The sequence below is a fragment of the Pan paniscus genome, chromosome 3 (assembly GCF_029289425.2).
Source record: "Pan paniscus chromosome 3, NHGRI_mPanPan1-v2.0_pri, whole genome shotgun sequence".
Lineage (NCBI taxonomy): Eukaryota > Metazoa > Chordata > Mammalia > Primates > Hominidae > Pan > Pan paniscus.
Window position 1 is genome coordinate 141776692 of NC_073252.2, and position 14591 is coordinate 141791282.

General features: G+C 38.5%; 1 protein-coding gene and 1 long non-coding RNA gene across 6 annotated transcripts in view; one reads left to right on the forward strand and one right to left on the reverse strand.

Moving 5' to 3' along the window:
• Window positions 1–10201, reverse strand: part of LOC117974336 (protein salvador homolog 1) — a 42493-nt gene extending 32292 nt beyond the window's left edge. For 2 of the 5 annotated variants that reach the window (XR_010112039.1, XM_063603918.1), the window contains exon 1: window positions 9256–10194. Coding sequence is in view for 4 of the 5 variants with exons in the window: in XM_063603918.1 (XP_063459988.1) it covers window positions 9256–9793 (538 nt within the window). In the remaining variant the exon portion in view is untranslated. Of the gene's footprint in view, window positions 1–9255 lie in introns of all 5 variants that reach the window. The other 3 variants (XM_063603919.1, XM_034959183.3, XM_063603917.1) reach the window with 3 other exon arrangements.
• The window catches only part of LOC129397633 (uncharacterized), a 269094-nt gene that overhangs the window by 145483 nt on the left and 109020 nt on the right, over window positions 1–14591 (forward strand). Inside the window, exon 7 of the long non-coding RNA XR_010112040.1 lies at window positions 10269–10367. This is a non-coding gene — a long non-coding RNA (uncharacterized LOC129397633). The remainder of the gene's footprint in view (window positions 1–10268; window positions 10368–14591) is intronic.

Genomic DNA, 14591 nt, shown 5'->3' on the forward strand with positions numbered 1-14591 from the left:
AAGAATTTATAGTCATGTATTCCCTGGCATGCAGTTCCTGTAACTCTTTCCTGTGCCAATTAAATAGACAGCTAGCAAGGCTCTCTTCTTGGATCCCTGAAAAAAAAAAAAAAAAAAAAAAAAGAGATGCCTTGTTTCTTCACTTAACATGTGCTTTTCAGACTGATGTACCTGCAGGGGTATGAGTCAGATGCACAGGGCAATAATGATCTGTCTATGCGGAGCACTCACTGTGTCTAACCAGATGAAAACAAATATTTCCTCTTTCCTTTCCTCCTCCCCTTCCTCCTGTCTCTTCACTTCCCTTCTCTCTTCTCCCTTCTTGCCTCCCTCTCTCTCTCCATCCTCTCCTTTCCTTCCTTTTTCCTTTTCCTTCTTCCTTTCTCTCCCTCTCTGCTTATCTCTCCTTCTCCCTCCCTTCACCTCCTTCCTTGCTTATTCAACCAATATGCTACTATAAATACCAATCGGGAACTGTGCTAGATTCTGGGGATACACGGATGAATAAAGTAGGCATGATGATATCACACCAGTCCCTTTGTTTCCTCCAATTAAATTAGTATATTATGACCTAGAATGCAAATTTTGTATGAATTTTTAAGTAAACACAAAAAAGCTTTTGGAGACTCCTGGTTTATGCCATAATTTCCTAGTTGAAGTGATATAGTACTGTATTTTCAAATTTGTTCTTAGCTTCAGAATCTGATTTTCAGATTAAAGTTCCAGCTTTTCCTTGAAAACACTAACTTACCTCCTGTTTCAGAATTTTTGCTCTTGCTCTTCCCTCTGCCTTCTGTCCTCTTTTCCCAGAATTTTCAGGGTTGGCTCCATCTCCTTGTTCCACATTTAGCATAAATGTCATCTACTCAGAAAATAATTCCCTGCTACCCTTTTCTTAAGCAGTTTTCGGCATTCATGTTTATCATCTTACCTGGTTTTATATCCTTTGTATTATTTTTGACTGTTTTTATCTTATTTTAATAAGATAGTTGTTGTTCCATTTATTATCTGCGTTCCCTCCCACCATCCACTGTGCCCACCCTCTGTGTATCCTCCATGGGAGCCCATTTTTCTTCCTGCTGTGGGCTCAGTGTCTGGTTCACAATCTGACATGTAATGACTGAATCATCAAATGAGTGCAGGAATTCAGGGACTGCGAATCAAGTCATATTAGAAAAAATGGTTCTCCATTTGGAAGAAGATCTCTGGTAAGTTTAGAATTAGAAATATTGGCTTTATTCTTAAGATTCCTGGAGAAAGCAAGGCAATCGTCTTTTTTTCATAGCCAAAAAAAAAAAAAAAGAAAAAGAAAAAAAAGAAAAAGACTTCACCATGTTTACTCTTCAGCTAATCAGTATGGGGGAAAAACTTGATCTTACACCTTTCTGTTATACTATAAAGTAGCCACATCAAGAGAGTTTCCTCGGAGGGTTTCTGAAGCTACGAAGATGATAACAGCTTGGGTACTGGAGACCATTGTAGCTTTCAGGGTCATCTTGCCCCAGTGACCTCTTTATTAAGTGCCATTTAAGGCTTTAATTCACTATCTGCTTGTGTAGTTGTAGAAATTAAAAAAAAAATCATTTCTTTGCCAGGAACCCTTTCCAAATTTGGGGCACTTGTAAGTCACACAGAGTTTTCCCAAATGCTGGGCACACCCCCCAGTAGAGTATGCAGTGTCTAATTTTGTTTGAGTTACACCCAGTTTGGTTTGCCCCATGGAGCAACACAAAGAATACATCTTTTTTTCTGTGTAATAGCACTTCAAATATATGAATACATATACAAATATTACACTACATCCCTTTCATTTGTTTTTTCTTCAAACTAAATGTTTTCATACTTTTCTGCTTAAAAAATTAGAGTAGCTATGTTTGTTTTCTGTTTTCTTTCTGTAATTTTCTTTTCTCTCTGACTTTTCAGAAATCACCAATCACATACGTAGGTTTGTTCCCTAGTGTGTAACTATTGATAGCTACTGCTTATTTTAATAATATATTATTAATACTTATTAATCATGATAGTTAATTCTAATCATAGAAAATGCATAGTAAGCTTAACATTTTACTTTGTTTTAGGCATCAGTAAGTGTATTCCATTAAATATTTTGTTTAATATTTACACAATTATTATGAGGCAAGTACCAACATTGCCTGCATTTTAAAGACGAGGACACATAAAAATGTGGGCACATAATTTGCCTTAATGTTCCCCAGCCTTGAGAAGTAAAACTAGATTTGAACCCAGTTCTGTCTGTTCCTCATGCCTGTGCTCTTAACTATTGCACTATTTTATCCACCCCTAGGGTATCTTAGAAAATGCTGATCTCTCTTCCCTGTATGCTACAGAGTGCTCAGTAGATCCTTGATACTTGCTCTCACTTGGGTTACTGCAATGTCTACTAGACTCAGAATGTTTCAAGCAACTGCCTGTCCCCTGTGTGCTGGGCACTAGTATTGCTAACATATAAGCACTGCACTTGAGAGGATGTTTAACTATAATATTCTCAGAAAGAGGCCAAAATCATGTTAATTTAATACACTAAATTAATAATTAAATTTAAACTAAGTTAAATTCAAATTATTGAATTAATACAATTTAATAATGACCCTATGATATTTATTTTAATGGATTTAAATTTCTCCTAAAATTCACATGACACCTAAGCCAGTAAGAGTTGTTTTTGTTTTTGTTTCTTCCTATGTGACACTTTAGTAATGGACCCACAGAGAAGCGAACAACTCCCACGGTTTCAGTGTTCATGCTTTTGGCTTCTCACCATTTGGCAGAAATAGGAAATTATACCTTTTGAAAACTAAAAGCCATATAACACCTTTGTTAATAACTCTTTAGTTTGGAAATGAATCTCCTTATAACTCAAACAAAGCAATACATTTATTCACAGAGCGCTATTTCTCATAGCATTTGATAAAATTATTTTAATTCTAGCTAGACTTAGAATTGAAGTAAGCTTCTCATACTAGAAAACTGGATTCGGCCATAAATACTGGGCTCCCTTGTGCCATTTCCCCCACATTGGTAGCTGAGTTCCAGTAAAATCCATCCACCAGACTGGAAGAGGAAATACTACTCATTTATTCATTTAAATAAGATAGAACTAAAATAGGGTAGTTTATATTTTATTCTATGATCTCATACCCAATATAACAGAACCAAGATGAAATAAAATCACTTACCTGACAACAGTAATACAAAGATTATTTTTCCATACATCCTGAGATCATGAGCTGGCTCCTGAATTTAGTGCAAAAAAACTACCAAAGACAACTGCAAGTGTCAGTGTCTGGCCTTAGCCTGCTAGCTGTTATCTTCCAGGCCCACCTTCCTGCGGCCATCATCAGCTGATAGGCAGGGGAGGCATTTTAAATGATGCAAATTGTTAAGCGCCTGTTAATAAAGATACATGGATATCTTGGGGCTATGAAAGTGGTAAGTACAATTTTCACTGCAAGGAACAGGTGGCTACTTGTGATATTAACTTTGCATCAGTTAAGTGGGCATGGTAAGGTGGTAGACAGGAGCCACCCAACTGGACAAAGAACTGGACTGTGAATCTCTGAGGCCAGGGCACGTGCCAGGCTGAGGTAGCTGTTGTGGAGCCATGGACCTTCTCATTTCTAATGTCAAGACCCGGTGGTCCAAATGAAAGTGACTTCCTATATGTGAAATGAACATATTTGAGAAATTTAAATCATTTGAGTGTTCTGAGGTTCTGAAATACTCCCAAACTCATGGTGAGTCACACAGCAATGTAAGAGACATGAGATGCAACAAATCTTTCAGTGAAAATAGAGTTTGAACTGAAGAGCTAGTGCTGTGCAGCTATGAAACCAGTGAGCTGTTTCTCTCTGAAATATACCTTGCTAAGTAAGCATAAATGAATACCAAGACAATAAATGCAAACAGTCAGAAAAAAAACCCTTGACAAACCAAAAACCTTATCATTAAAGTAGGTTAAAATGAAAGGTATGGAAATGTGAGGAAGCTCAATTTTAAAGGGAGACAGAACAAAAAATATAAATTAGGTCTGAAATGCTTCAACAGAAGGTGACTGGATACTCCATCTAAATCATCTTACTTCCTGTAAGATTTTTGTGAAATTCTTTCCTGCCTGACCCAGAAAATCAATTTGCTATGTGAGCAATTTGCCACATATATCATACTTACATATTTACCCAAAGTGTGGTTTAAAAAAATCATTTATGAAGCTAATGTTTGCAGCTTCAGGAAACTGGACCACAGGGAAGAAAAATTATTTACTGGATAAAAGATGGAGATAAGTATCAGCAGAGCATCCCAGAGAGGGAGGAGCCTGAGATTGAGGGACTAATGGATGGAGGGAGTGGAGATGCAGACTTGGGAGAGACGGAAGAATGAATGACACAGAGAGGGTAATCTGAGCAGCAGGAAAAGAATCCAGAGTGCCTCTTAAGGCCCTGCCAATTCATGTAAAACAACTGCAGCAAATTTTATTAAAAACTTAAAATTAAACAATACATAATAATTTAATACCTTCCATAAATTCAGTGTTTGTTATGGCTGGATATCAGGTTGGGTTGCAGGAATTGTGCTCAAGAGTCAATCAAGTAAAGGAAATGTTGTTGATATTCATATAAGCAGTAAGAGTTAATTCAGATGATTTTATATTGACAAAGGGAGAGCGATTAGCATGAGTCTTAAAAATGCTATTTCTGAAAATGGGTAAATAAATGTCACTATTCTTACAATGGACTATTAGAGCAACTATTAAAATCATGTTTTCAAAAATAGTTAAAGATATGGAGACTCAGGATAAAATGGGTAAGTGGAAAACAGCAAGATCTCAAAATTGTGTGTACACAGATAAAATCCTATTTGATTCTTTTTTCCTCTGGGTTGTGCTGTCTTCACCTGGAATACACCTAGTCCTTTTTAGGTGGCCTCCAATTCTGCTTGGGGTCTTCATTGAATAGTACTTCCTCCACGAAGTCTTCCCTGACTTCCTGTCTTTGTCAGGTGCCCCTGCTCTATACTTGTGTGGTTCCATCTTCTTGCCTTATCACAGGACTTATTACACTACGTTGCAATCATTGTGTCTCCACTGGACTACAGTTTTTAAGTGGACACACCCTGACTATGGCTATCTTATTTACCAATGAGTGCTTGGGGCACACTTGACAATAAATATTTCTCAAATCAATAAATGACAAATGAATATTGCAGTGCAGAGGAAAGCAATTTCTCACGGGCAGTCCTGGGTGTATAGGCTGATCATTTTTTATATATCCTGCGGGTAACCTATGTCATATCCTAGCTTCAGGTTCCCTCCAGTATGGAGGTCCATTGCTAAGGCAGGAAGGGGAAAATGAAAAGGAAACTCAGCCTAAAATTCAGCTTTCATACCTTCTTCAGCCTGGACTGGTCAGACTCTGAGAGTGCTTTCTTTTCCATGACCTCCCACTTTCCTTTCCTGCAGAATCACATCGTTAGCAATTCTCTAAACTCCTGTAGTGCTGACACATGCCTGTTTATTAACACCTGTCTCAGGTTGTTCTGAACAATCTGTTCCTTTGTATTTGTGGGTCCTGTCTCTGTTGTTCTGTTTCCAGCATCTGGCACAATGCCCTATAGAGTACCTGGCCCTATTAAAGTAAGTCAAAACCTGGAGGGTTCTCAATGAGGAAATCAGAGGTCAGATTCAGCACCTCACACAGGGTGTGAGGAAGCAGTGCCGTACAGTGCTCTCTAGTGGCCTATCTGCACAATGGAAGGAAAAAATGTGAGCCCTGAAAATGCAACAACAAAAAAATATACATCAGATTACATTTTTCTCTTTCAGTCATTCCCTAATCTTCTTTAAATTTTTCAGAAATATTTTTACAGAAGTACACATTCAGAATTATCATAAAATTCTACCTATGAGCTATATCATGCAAATTATTAGACAAATCCACATCTTTTAAGAATTTTGAATCTTTGCATAAAATAAAACAAGTACTTTTGAGGCATTTAATCAAACATAAAAAACTTATCCAATTTTCTTGATACTACATGACTTTAAGCTATTTTTTGAATTGCCTGAGTCATTTCTATGACGTAGTTAAGAAGGATGAAGTTCAATGTTATAATCTAGAAAAGGCAACTTGGATCGATCAACACAAACTTATACCTTGCTTGTTTCATGACAGAGAACCATTCATTTTTGTCAATTACTTACCTCTCAACTATTTCAGGCTTAGATTATTCCTGAAGATGGTTGCATGCTAGTCTGATCTGCCAGTGGAGAAGTCTGCTTTTCATGTTTTGCATGGAGGAGTGGAGAACAGGGGAGGGGCAGGAAAGTTGAGGCACTGTGGTTTATACTACTAGCCTCCTTGGTACCTCATCGCCTTAGAATTGTCCAGCCTGCTTTGCCAGAGTAGTCTAAGAACTTTCCCTGACCTTTGTTAGTTTATCATTTCAAAATTTTTTTAAAATAAAAAAACAACTACAAGTAAGATAAATCTAACACTCAAAATAACCCTGTTAGAGAGGCAGAACAGATATTAGCATTCTTAATTTAATTTAATTTAATTTAATTTTTATTCATTTTTTATTTTTTTGCAATTAACTTGTACTTTATTTTGAAGTTGTGACCGGAAAGTTGTTTTAAAGTCTGTCTTTAAACTTACAAAAATTATGTCAAATTGCTCCTAAGAGAGAATCAGTAGAGATTTAGTTCTTATAGTATTTCCTCAATTATATTTGGCAAATTAGATTTTCAAAACAAGAGTTTAACTTGTTATTAATTCTTCATGTTTACATACTTAAACCTCAGGTAGAAAAGTATTACAAGCTATCAGTGACGTCTGCAATATAGGTGGGAAAGGTGAGTGCAAAGAATAACACATATTCTATATTAACAGTAAACATAGCCATTTCTGTTCTCCCTCGGCTACCAAAAACTGTCTTAAGCCTCCAGATTTAAAACCGCTGGGTTCATTCACTCATTCAGCCATTTATTTTTGTGAGCATCTCTTAGGCAGTCATGTGCTATGCTAATCCTATCTGACTCTTCCCTCTCCTTTGTCCTTCAAACCCCGTTAGTGGCCAAGTCCCATTAATTTGGGCATGTCCCACTTCTCCTCTTTCCAAATTTCTGAAGTATAGGTCAAGTCCTCATTAACCACTGAATATGCACCAAATGGAAGATTATGCAGTCATTAAAACCACTCATAAAAAGTATACAACATGAAGAAAATCATTCAAGTAAAAAGAACAGAAAACTGTACAAAATATTATATAATCACATCCATGTAGAAAAAGAATTTGGCATGGAAAAAGATGAAGAAAATAACATACTAAGAGGATCTCTGGTGGACAGGTACTTTGCCTTTACATTACTGCATTTTGCAAATTTCCCGTAATAAGCAGTTATTATTCTAGAAGAAAATATAAATGAGCTTTATTTTTAAAACTTACTATTTTAGTTAGATAACAAATTATTCCTGAGGTTCAGAACTGTATATCAGAAATAACCAAAATAAACACAAGCATGCAGCTAATTCTTTAACCTAATTCCTTAAAAACTAAAAGGTGCTTTTACCCATGCCTCTTACTGCATTTCCACATGCCTAGAAAACCTCTCCTCTACAATGTTCCAGTGAGACTCTGATGTCAGCTTTCATAAAATAAGTTGTTCTTACCAACTATTCCACATTATTTTTAAAACTTCAGTGATCTGCTTTCTCCTAAACTCTAATTCTCATTTTTCCTTCCAACGCATCCTAGATTTGCCTTTTCCCATTACCACTGGTACCCACTGGTACCTGCAATCCTCTCTTCTCTTGGAATCTACCCTTAATTCTAGTACAAAACTAATCTTTAAACACTGCTTTCATAAAATCACTTGTCTTTCCGAAATGTGCAAGAGCTTCCACTTGACTCAAATCTAAGCCTATTGTTGAACCACAAATCTCCACTCGACCTTACATCTTATTTCTTCAAACCAGGCAGAACTACACTGTTCCTTATATTTAAACCATGCCTAGTCTGTTTTCATTGTGCTATTCCCAATTTTCCATGTAAAATGTCCTTCTTCTGGCCCCTGTTAATCTAAAGGCCAAGCTCAAGGCCCACTCCAAGTCCTCCAATCATCTCTTTAAGTATTCCAGCCTATACTCATCTCTCTTCTGATTCCCTGTTGCACTTACAGTTAGTATCACAAAATGTAACAATTGTTCTGTGACTATTGTGTATAGATTGGTTTTGTTTCCACAAATAAGGTACTAGACAAATAAAGTACCAGAAAGCAGAGACCAACAGACCCAAGGAAAACGCTAGACACATAAACAGTTAATACTAAATGAATAATTTTTTTCTACAGTCAAAATACTAATGCTCCAAACCATTTTTAAGTCGTCTTATTTGAAGTTATGTGAGCCAAAAAGTAAATCTGTCTCACATTTTATTTTTATCCTGCCAAAATTTAAAGCCTATAACTTGGTAGAAAAAAAAATCGGACAAGAAAGTTTAATTTTCCTCTCACTTAATTTTATCTGGTAAAACCAGGACTTCAGGAATAAAGTAGAACTGTACATTTCTCCCATCTCTTCTGCTCCTTTCAGAAGTATCTCCAACTCAGGAGATATGGAAAGTACCTTCTTTTCTTAAATTATATGGTAATATTTTTTGTCTGTTACAAAAATAATAAAAAGACATGCTCAACACATAATTAACCATATGACTATAAGTCTTTTTGATCAACTCAGGAAATAATTCTTGAACTACTTTTTGTTCAGAGAAAAAGTGCAGGATCTAGCGAAGTAATGTGGTTGCGCAGGGTATCACTGACCATGCCCAGTTGTTCCTATTCTTTCCTTTCCCAAGTTTGTCAAGTGTCTCTGAGGACTCAGTCAAGTGTCTCTGAAGATTTACCCTTCCCATTATTCTACCAAACCTAAACCTAAATTCAGCCCAACTGGAGACATTAAATTCTCTAGGTTTTCAAGGGTCACAGCATTAAGAGTCTAGACAGCTTTGAGATAAGTACCAAGTTTATATAACATGAGTTAATAAAATAAATGGTCACAAGGACTCTTCCATTCAGTGTAGATTAACAACTATTTGCACACAGGCTTAAGCAGGACGAGCAAAGTGGAAAAATATTTCGCTAGTAGTATTTGTTCGTGTCCCAAGAAAATCTAGAAAAGAACATCTTTTTAATTGACATGTCAATAAATATAAACTACTATATTATTTATAATGTTAAGCTACCTGAAGCATGCCTCCCCTGATTCTGTGGCATTCTTTGGAAGAGATCATGGTTGTATTCATAATATCTGTAGTCTTCATGTGCACGATCTCCAAGTGGCCGCTTTCTCTGACCATCAACAAAATTGTCTGAATAATAATATCGGGAACCAGAGTCTCCATTTTCAACAGCAAAACTAACTTCCGTTACAAATGACTGAGAAGAACCATACTCTCTAGGGACATCTGCTAGACTTCTGGCAAGATAAGAAGGTGCAGATAATCTGTTGCTTTCTCTTCTCATTATTTCATGAGGTGTTCTTTGAATTGGAGTTCTAAGGAAACTCTGGTTTCTTGAAACTACTCCATCTCCAGAAGTTGAAAAGGCATTAGGGCTTGAATCTGGAAGACAGATATCAGTTCGTCCTGGAATTTTTGGACCATGCTGGATGAATGAAGGCATAAGATTCCGAAGCAGAGGCGACGTCTCCTTCTTCACGTACTTCCCCTGCACCTCGGCCGGCTTGGACACTTCGTTTTTGGTTTTCTGTCGGGACAGCATCCCTCTCGACCAGGCCCGAGGCCGCGCTGAACAGCCTCCCTAGGGCTCCGCGCCAGGCGCCGGCCGTTTCCGCCGCCACCTCCGCCGGCGCCGCCGCCTCCTTCCCTCCAGAGCCGCCGCCTCCGCCGCTGCCTGTCCGGAGCCTGGGGTCGCCCGCAGGGACTGCCGCATGTTCAGGGCGCTAAACGCGCCGGCTGCCGCTCAGTCGCTGGTCACTTCCTTCCCGGAAGTCGGCCCGCTCTGCGACGCTGCTCGGGGACGCCTTGAGGAAAGCCCAGCGACGCCGGGCCAGCGCATTCTTATTTTATGTATGAGCAAACTATGGAATGGAAAAGAGATTATGAGTGTATTACTTGATTTGATTTGCCCTAAGTGTTTTTTAAACGTATGGATTTAGCGCCAACATTTAAAAAGAAGGTGTATTTTAATTAAAAATCAGGAATTGATTTAATTAAAAATTTGGCTCCTCTTACAGGAAGATCTGGCAAGAGTTAGCGTGAAGTTCTACATTGTGACAATCCATGAGAGCTAAGGACTGGCTGTCTCTTGGGACAAAGAGGCTTTCTTGAGTCTGGTAAGTGCTCCACCTGATGCTTGCTTCCATTTCTTAGATTAGGTTCTACTGTGGTAAGGCCTCAAAATCTCAGTGTCTTGCAGCAACACTGGTTCATTTCCTGCTCACATTACATTTGGTCTATGATGGTGACAAGTTCCAGGATCCAGACTGAAGGAGCCACCCCCATTTGGAATATGCTGTTCTTGTTGCAAACTGGGGGAAAAAGGCCAGATAAGGAATGGCTTTTAATGCTTCCTCTCAGACATGGTATGTGTTTTTTTTTTTTTTCTCACATTCTATTAGCCAAAGTAAATCAGTGGCCAAGCTGACCTCAATGGGACAAGTAAATATAATTCTTCCAAATGGAAGTCCTGCAAGTCATAGGTCAATGGTGAGGATATATCAAACACTTACAGGAAGGGCCCTAATAATTGGGAGCAAAACCACAATCCATCACATTCATTTATACTCTTTCTAAGCTTTTGGCATTTGGGTTTGGAAATCTAATTTATTTAGGAGTCTTCTTCAACACCTTCTTGTGATGACATTTCTTTAACCCAGTTTTCAGTTTCCTTTCTTTACAATTATAATGAGATGTGATGTGTGTTGAAGAAACCCAAGAAGTGAGAAACTCTCATCACTACAATGGTGACGTAGACAGTGAAAAGCTGTTCCCAGTTGCCTCTAAGTCCATTGTGCTATACTGCTGGGATCAGGTATCATACATAATCTTTCTGCTGAGAATTGATAGGTCCAGCTTGTACTACATCCAAATAATAATTCAACAAATGATTTGTGAGCACCTACCGGGCACTGTGCCAAGTGTGGAAGACACAACCTTCAGTAACTCAAGTTTCCCTTCAGGAACTGACAGCTTAATTGGGAAACAAATAAATTAAGAAGGCAATTGCATTATGGAGTGTCAAGTGGATGATAGTAGTAAGCAAAGGGTGTTATAAGAGTACATAAGAGGGGTACCTAACTCAGACTTGGGGTTCTGGAAAGGTTTTCCAGAGCAAGCAATGAGACCTAAAGGATGAGTAGACAAGTCACGGGAGAAGTAAGAACATTTTAAGCAGAGAGAACAGCATGAGCAATGGTCTGATATCAAGAAAGAGAGAGATAGTGCAAGAGTACACAATGTAGTAGTTTTCAAAACTGTTTGAAATTTTAATCTCACATTTGTTCTTTTCAATGTCTAGGATATCAATTCATTCTGCGATTTACCTTTGTAAAGATGAATTTAGCCCTGGTTCTCTATATGAATACTAGAGGAAGTATATTGATAAAAGAAAAGGAACAAATATGTAGTCATTTCTAAGATTTATTTTTATTAAAATGTAACACTCACAAACTGTAAGTGTGTAACTCATATATATATACACACATATACACACACATACATGAGTATATGTGTGAAACTGTCACTCAAATCAAGACAGAACATTTCAGATGTATTCCAGAGATCATGGTGGATGGGAGGCAGGACTGGATTGCAGCTCCCACTTGGACAGACAAAGCAGCGTGTGGAGGCTTGTATCATGAACTTTGACTGCAGGAATAAATCAGGAAAGCTGAGAGAACCCACAGACCCTCTGAAGGAAGCGGATTGCTCCTGCAGGTCTCAGGAAACACCCCAAATGCTGTGGGAGCCCAAACTGCAAACTGTGGAAGTGGGAAAGGGGAATAGTCAGCTCCTGAACACACATCCTCACTGGGGAACCTAAAGGTCTAGATCACAGGAGAAGATTTTGACCTTACTTGGAGCTGAGTCAATTTAGAGAGCCAAGTGACATACCCTGCTAGAGAAAGCAGCGTGAAAAGGCCTGTGGGCTCACTGGGTTCCCTAGCCATCCATTTCTGCCTTGCCTCACGGGGGTCCTTGAGGAGGGCTACCAGAGGCACTGGGAAATGGTCACAAAGAGAAGGAAACCTCCAGCTGAACTTTAAAACAATTTGAACAGATTGAGAAGTCTCCTGGCCAGAACTTGGGGGAGGGCATGAATCCAGTGTGCAGACTCTACAGGTGGGGAAGTACCAAAGCCCTGCTTGCATTTGCAGCTGGGAGGCAGGTAGCCTGGGGCAAATTCTCAGCCCTGCTCACCCACTGCCTGGAAACAGACTTGGTGCTGTTGTAGGGGCTATGGTGGGAGTGAGACCAGCCCTTTGGGTTATGTGGGAGCTGGGTGAGGCCTATGACTTCAACTTCCCTGACAACCTGCATGGGATAAAAATCAGGGATAAAAATCACTACAGCTCTGCTCTCAGGAAGCCACATCCCTAGGAAAAGTGGGAGAGAGTACTACATCAAGGGAACACCCTGTGGGACAAAAGAATCTGAACAACAGCCTTGAGCCCTAGACTTTCCCTCTGACAGAGCCTACCCAAAGGAGAAGGAACCAGAAAGCCAACTCTGGTAATATGACAAAACAAGGTTTTTTAACACCCCCCCAAAATCTCACTAGCTCACCAGCAATGGATCCAAATGAAGAAGAAATCCCTGATTTACCTGGAAAATAATTCAGAAGGTTAGTTATTAAGCTAATCAAGGAGGTACCAGAAAAGGCAAAGCCCAATTTAAGGAAGTGAAAAAAAATGATAGAAAAAATGAGGGGAGAAAGTTTCAATTAAATAGATAGCATAAATAACAAACAATCAAAACTTCAGGAAAAAAATGGATGCACTTATAGAAATGCAAAATGCTCTGGAAAGTCTCAGCAATAGATTCCAACAAGCAAAAGAAAGAACTTCAGAGCTCGAAGACGAGGTGTTCAAATTAACCCAAACCAACAAAGACAAAGAAAAAAGAATAAGAAAATACAAGCAAAGCCTGCAAGAAATCTGGGATTATGTTAGACAACCAAACTAAGAATTATCAGCCTTCTTGAGGAAGAAGAGAAATCTAAGTTTGGAAAACATATTTTGGGGAATAATCAAGGAAAACTTCCTGGCCTTGCTAGAGACCTAAACATCCAAATACAAGTTCAGAGAACACCTGGGAAATACACTGCAAAAAATCATTGCCTAAGCACATTGTCATCAGGTTATCTAAAGTTAGGATGAGGAAAAGAATCTTAAGAGCTGTGAGGTAAAAGGACCAGGTAACCTATAAAGGAAAACCTATCAGATTAACAGCAGATTTCTCAGCAGAAACTCTATAGACTAGAAGGGATTTCGGCCCTATCTTCAGCCTCATTAAACAAAATAATTATCAGCCAAGTATTTGTATCCACTGAAACTAAGCTTCATAAATGGAGGAAAGATACAGTCTTTTTCAGACAAACAAATGCTGAGAGAATTTGGCACTACCAAGCCAGCACTGCAGGAAATGCTAAAAGGAGCTATAAATGTTGAAACAAATTCTGGAACAACATTAAAACAGAGCCTCTTTAAAGCGTAAATATTACAGGACCTATACAACAACAACAATAACAAACAAACAACAACAACAACAACAACAAAACAAGGTATACAGGCAAGAAATAGCACAATGAATGGAATGGTACCTCACATCTCGATACTAACATTGAATATAAATGGCCTAAATGCTCCACTGAAAAGATACACAATTAAAGAATGGATAAGAATTCATAAACCAACTATCTGCTCCCTCCATAAGACTCACCTGACACATAAGGACTCACATAAACTTAAGGTAAAGGGGTAGAAAAAGACATTCCATGCAAATGCAACCAGAAGCAAGCAGGAGGTGCTTTTTTTTTTTAATTTTATTATTATTATTATACTTTAAGTTTTAGGGTACATGTGCACAATGTGCAGGTTTGTTTCATATGTATACATGTGCCATGTTGATGTGCTGCACACATTTACTCATCGTTTAGCATGAGGTATATCTCCTAATGCTATCCCTCCCCGCTCCCCCCACACCACAACAGTCCCCGGTGTGTGATGTTCCCCTTCCTGTGTCCATGTGTTCTCATTGTTCAATTCCCACCTATGAGTGAGAACATGTGGTGTTTGGTTTTTTGTCCTTGTGATAGTTTGCTGAGAATGATGGTTTCCAGTTTCATCCATGTCTCTACAAAGGACATGAACTCATCATTTTTTATGGCTGCATAGTATTCCATGGTGTATATGTGCCATATTTTCTTAATCTAGTCCATCGTTGTTGGACATTTAGGTTGGTTCCAAGTCTTTGCTATTGTGAATAGTGCCGCTATAAACATATGTGTGCGTGTGTCTTTATAGCAGCATGATTTATAATCCTTTGGGTATATACCC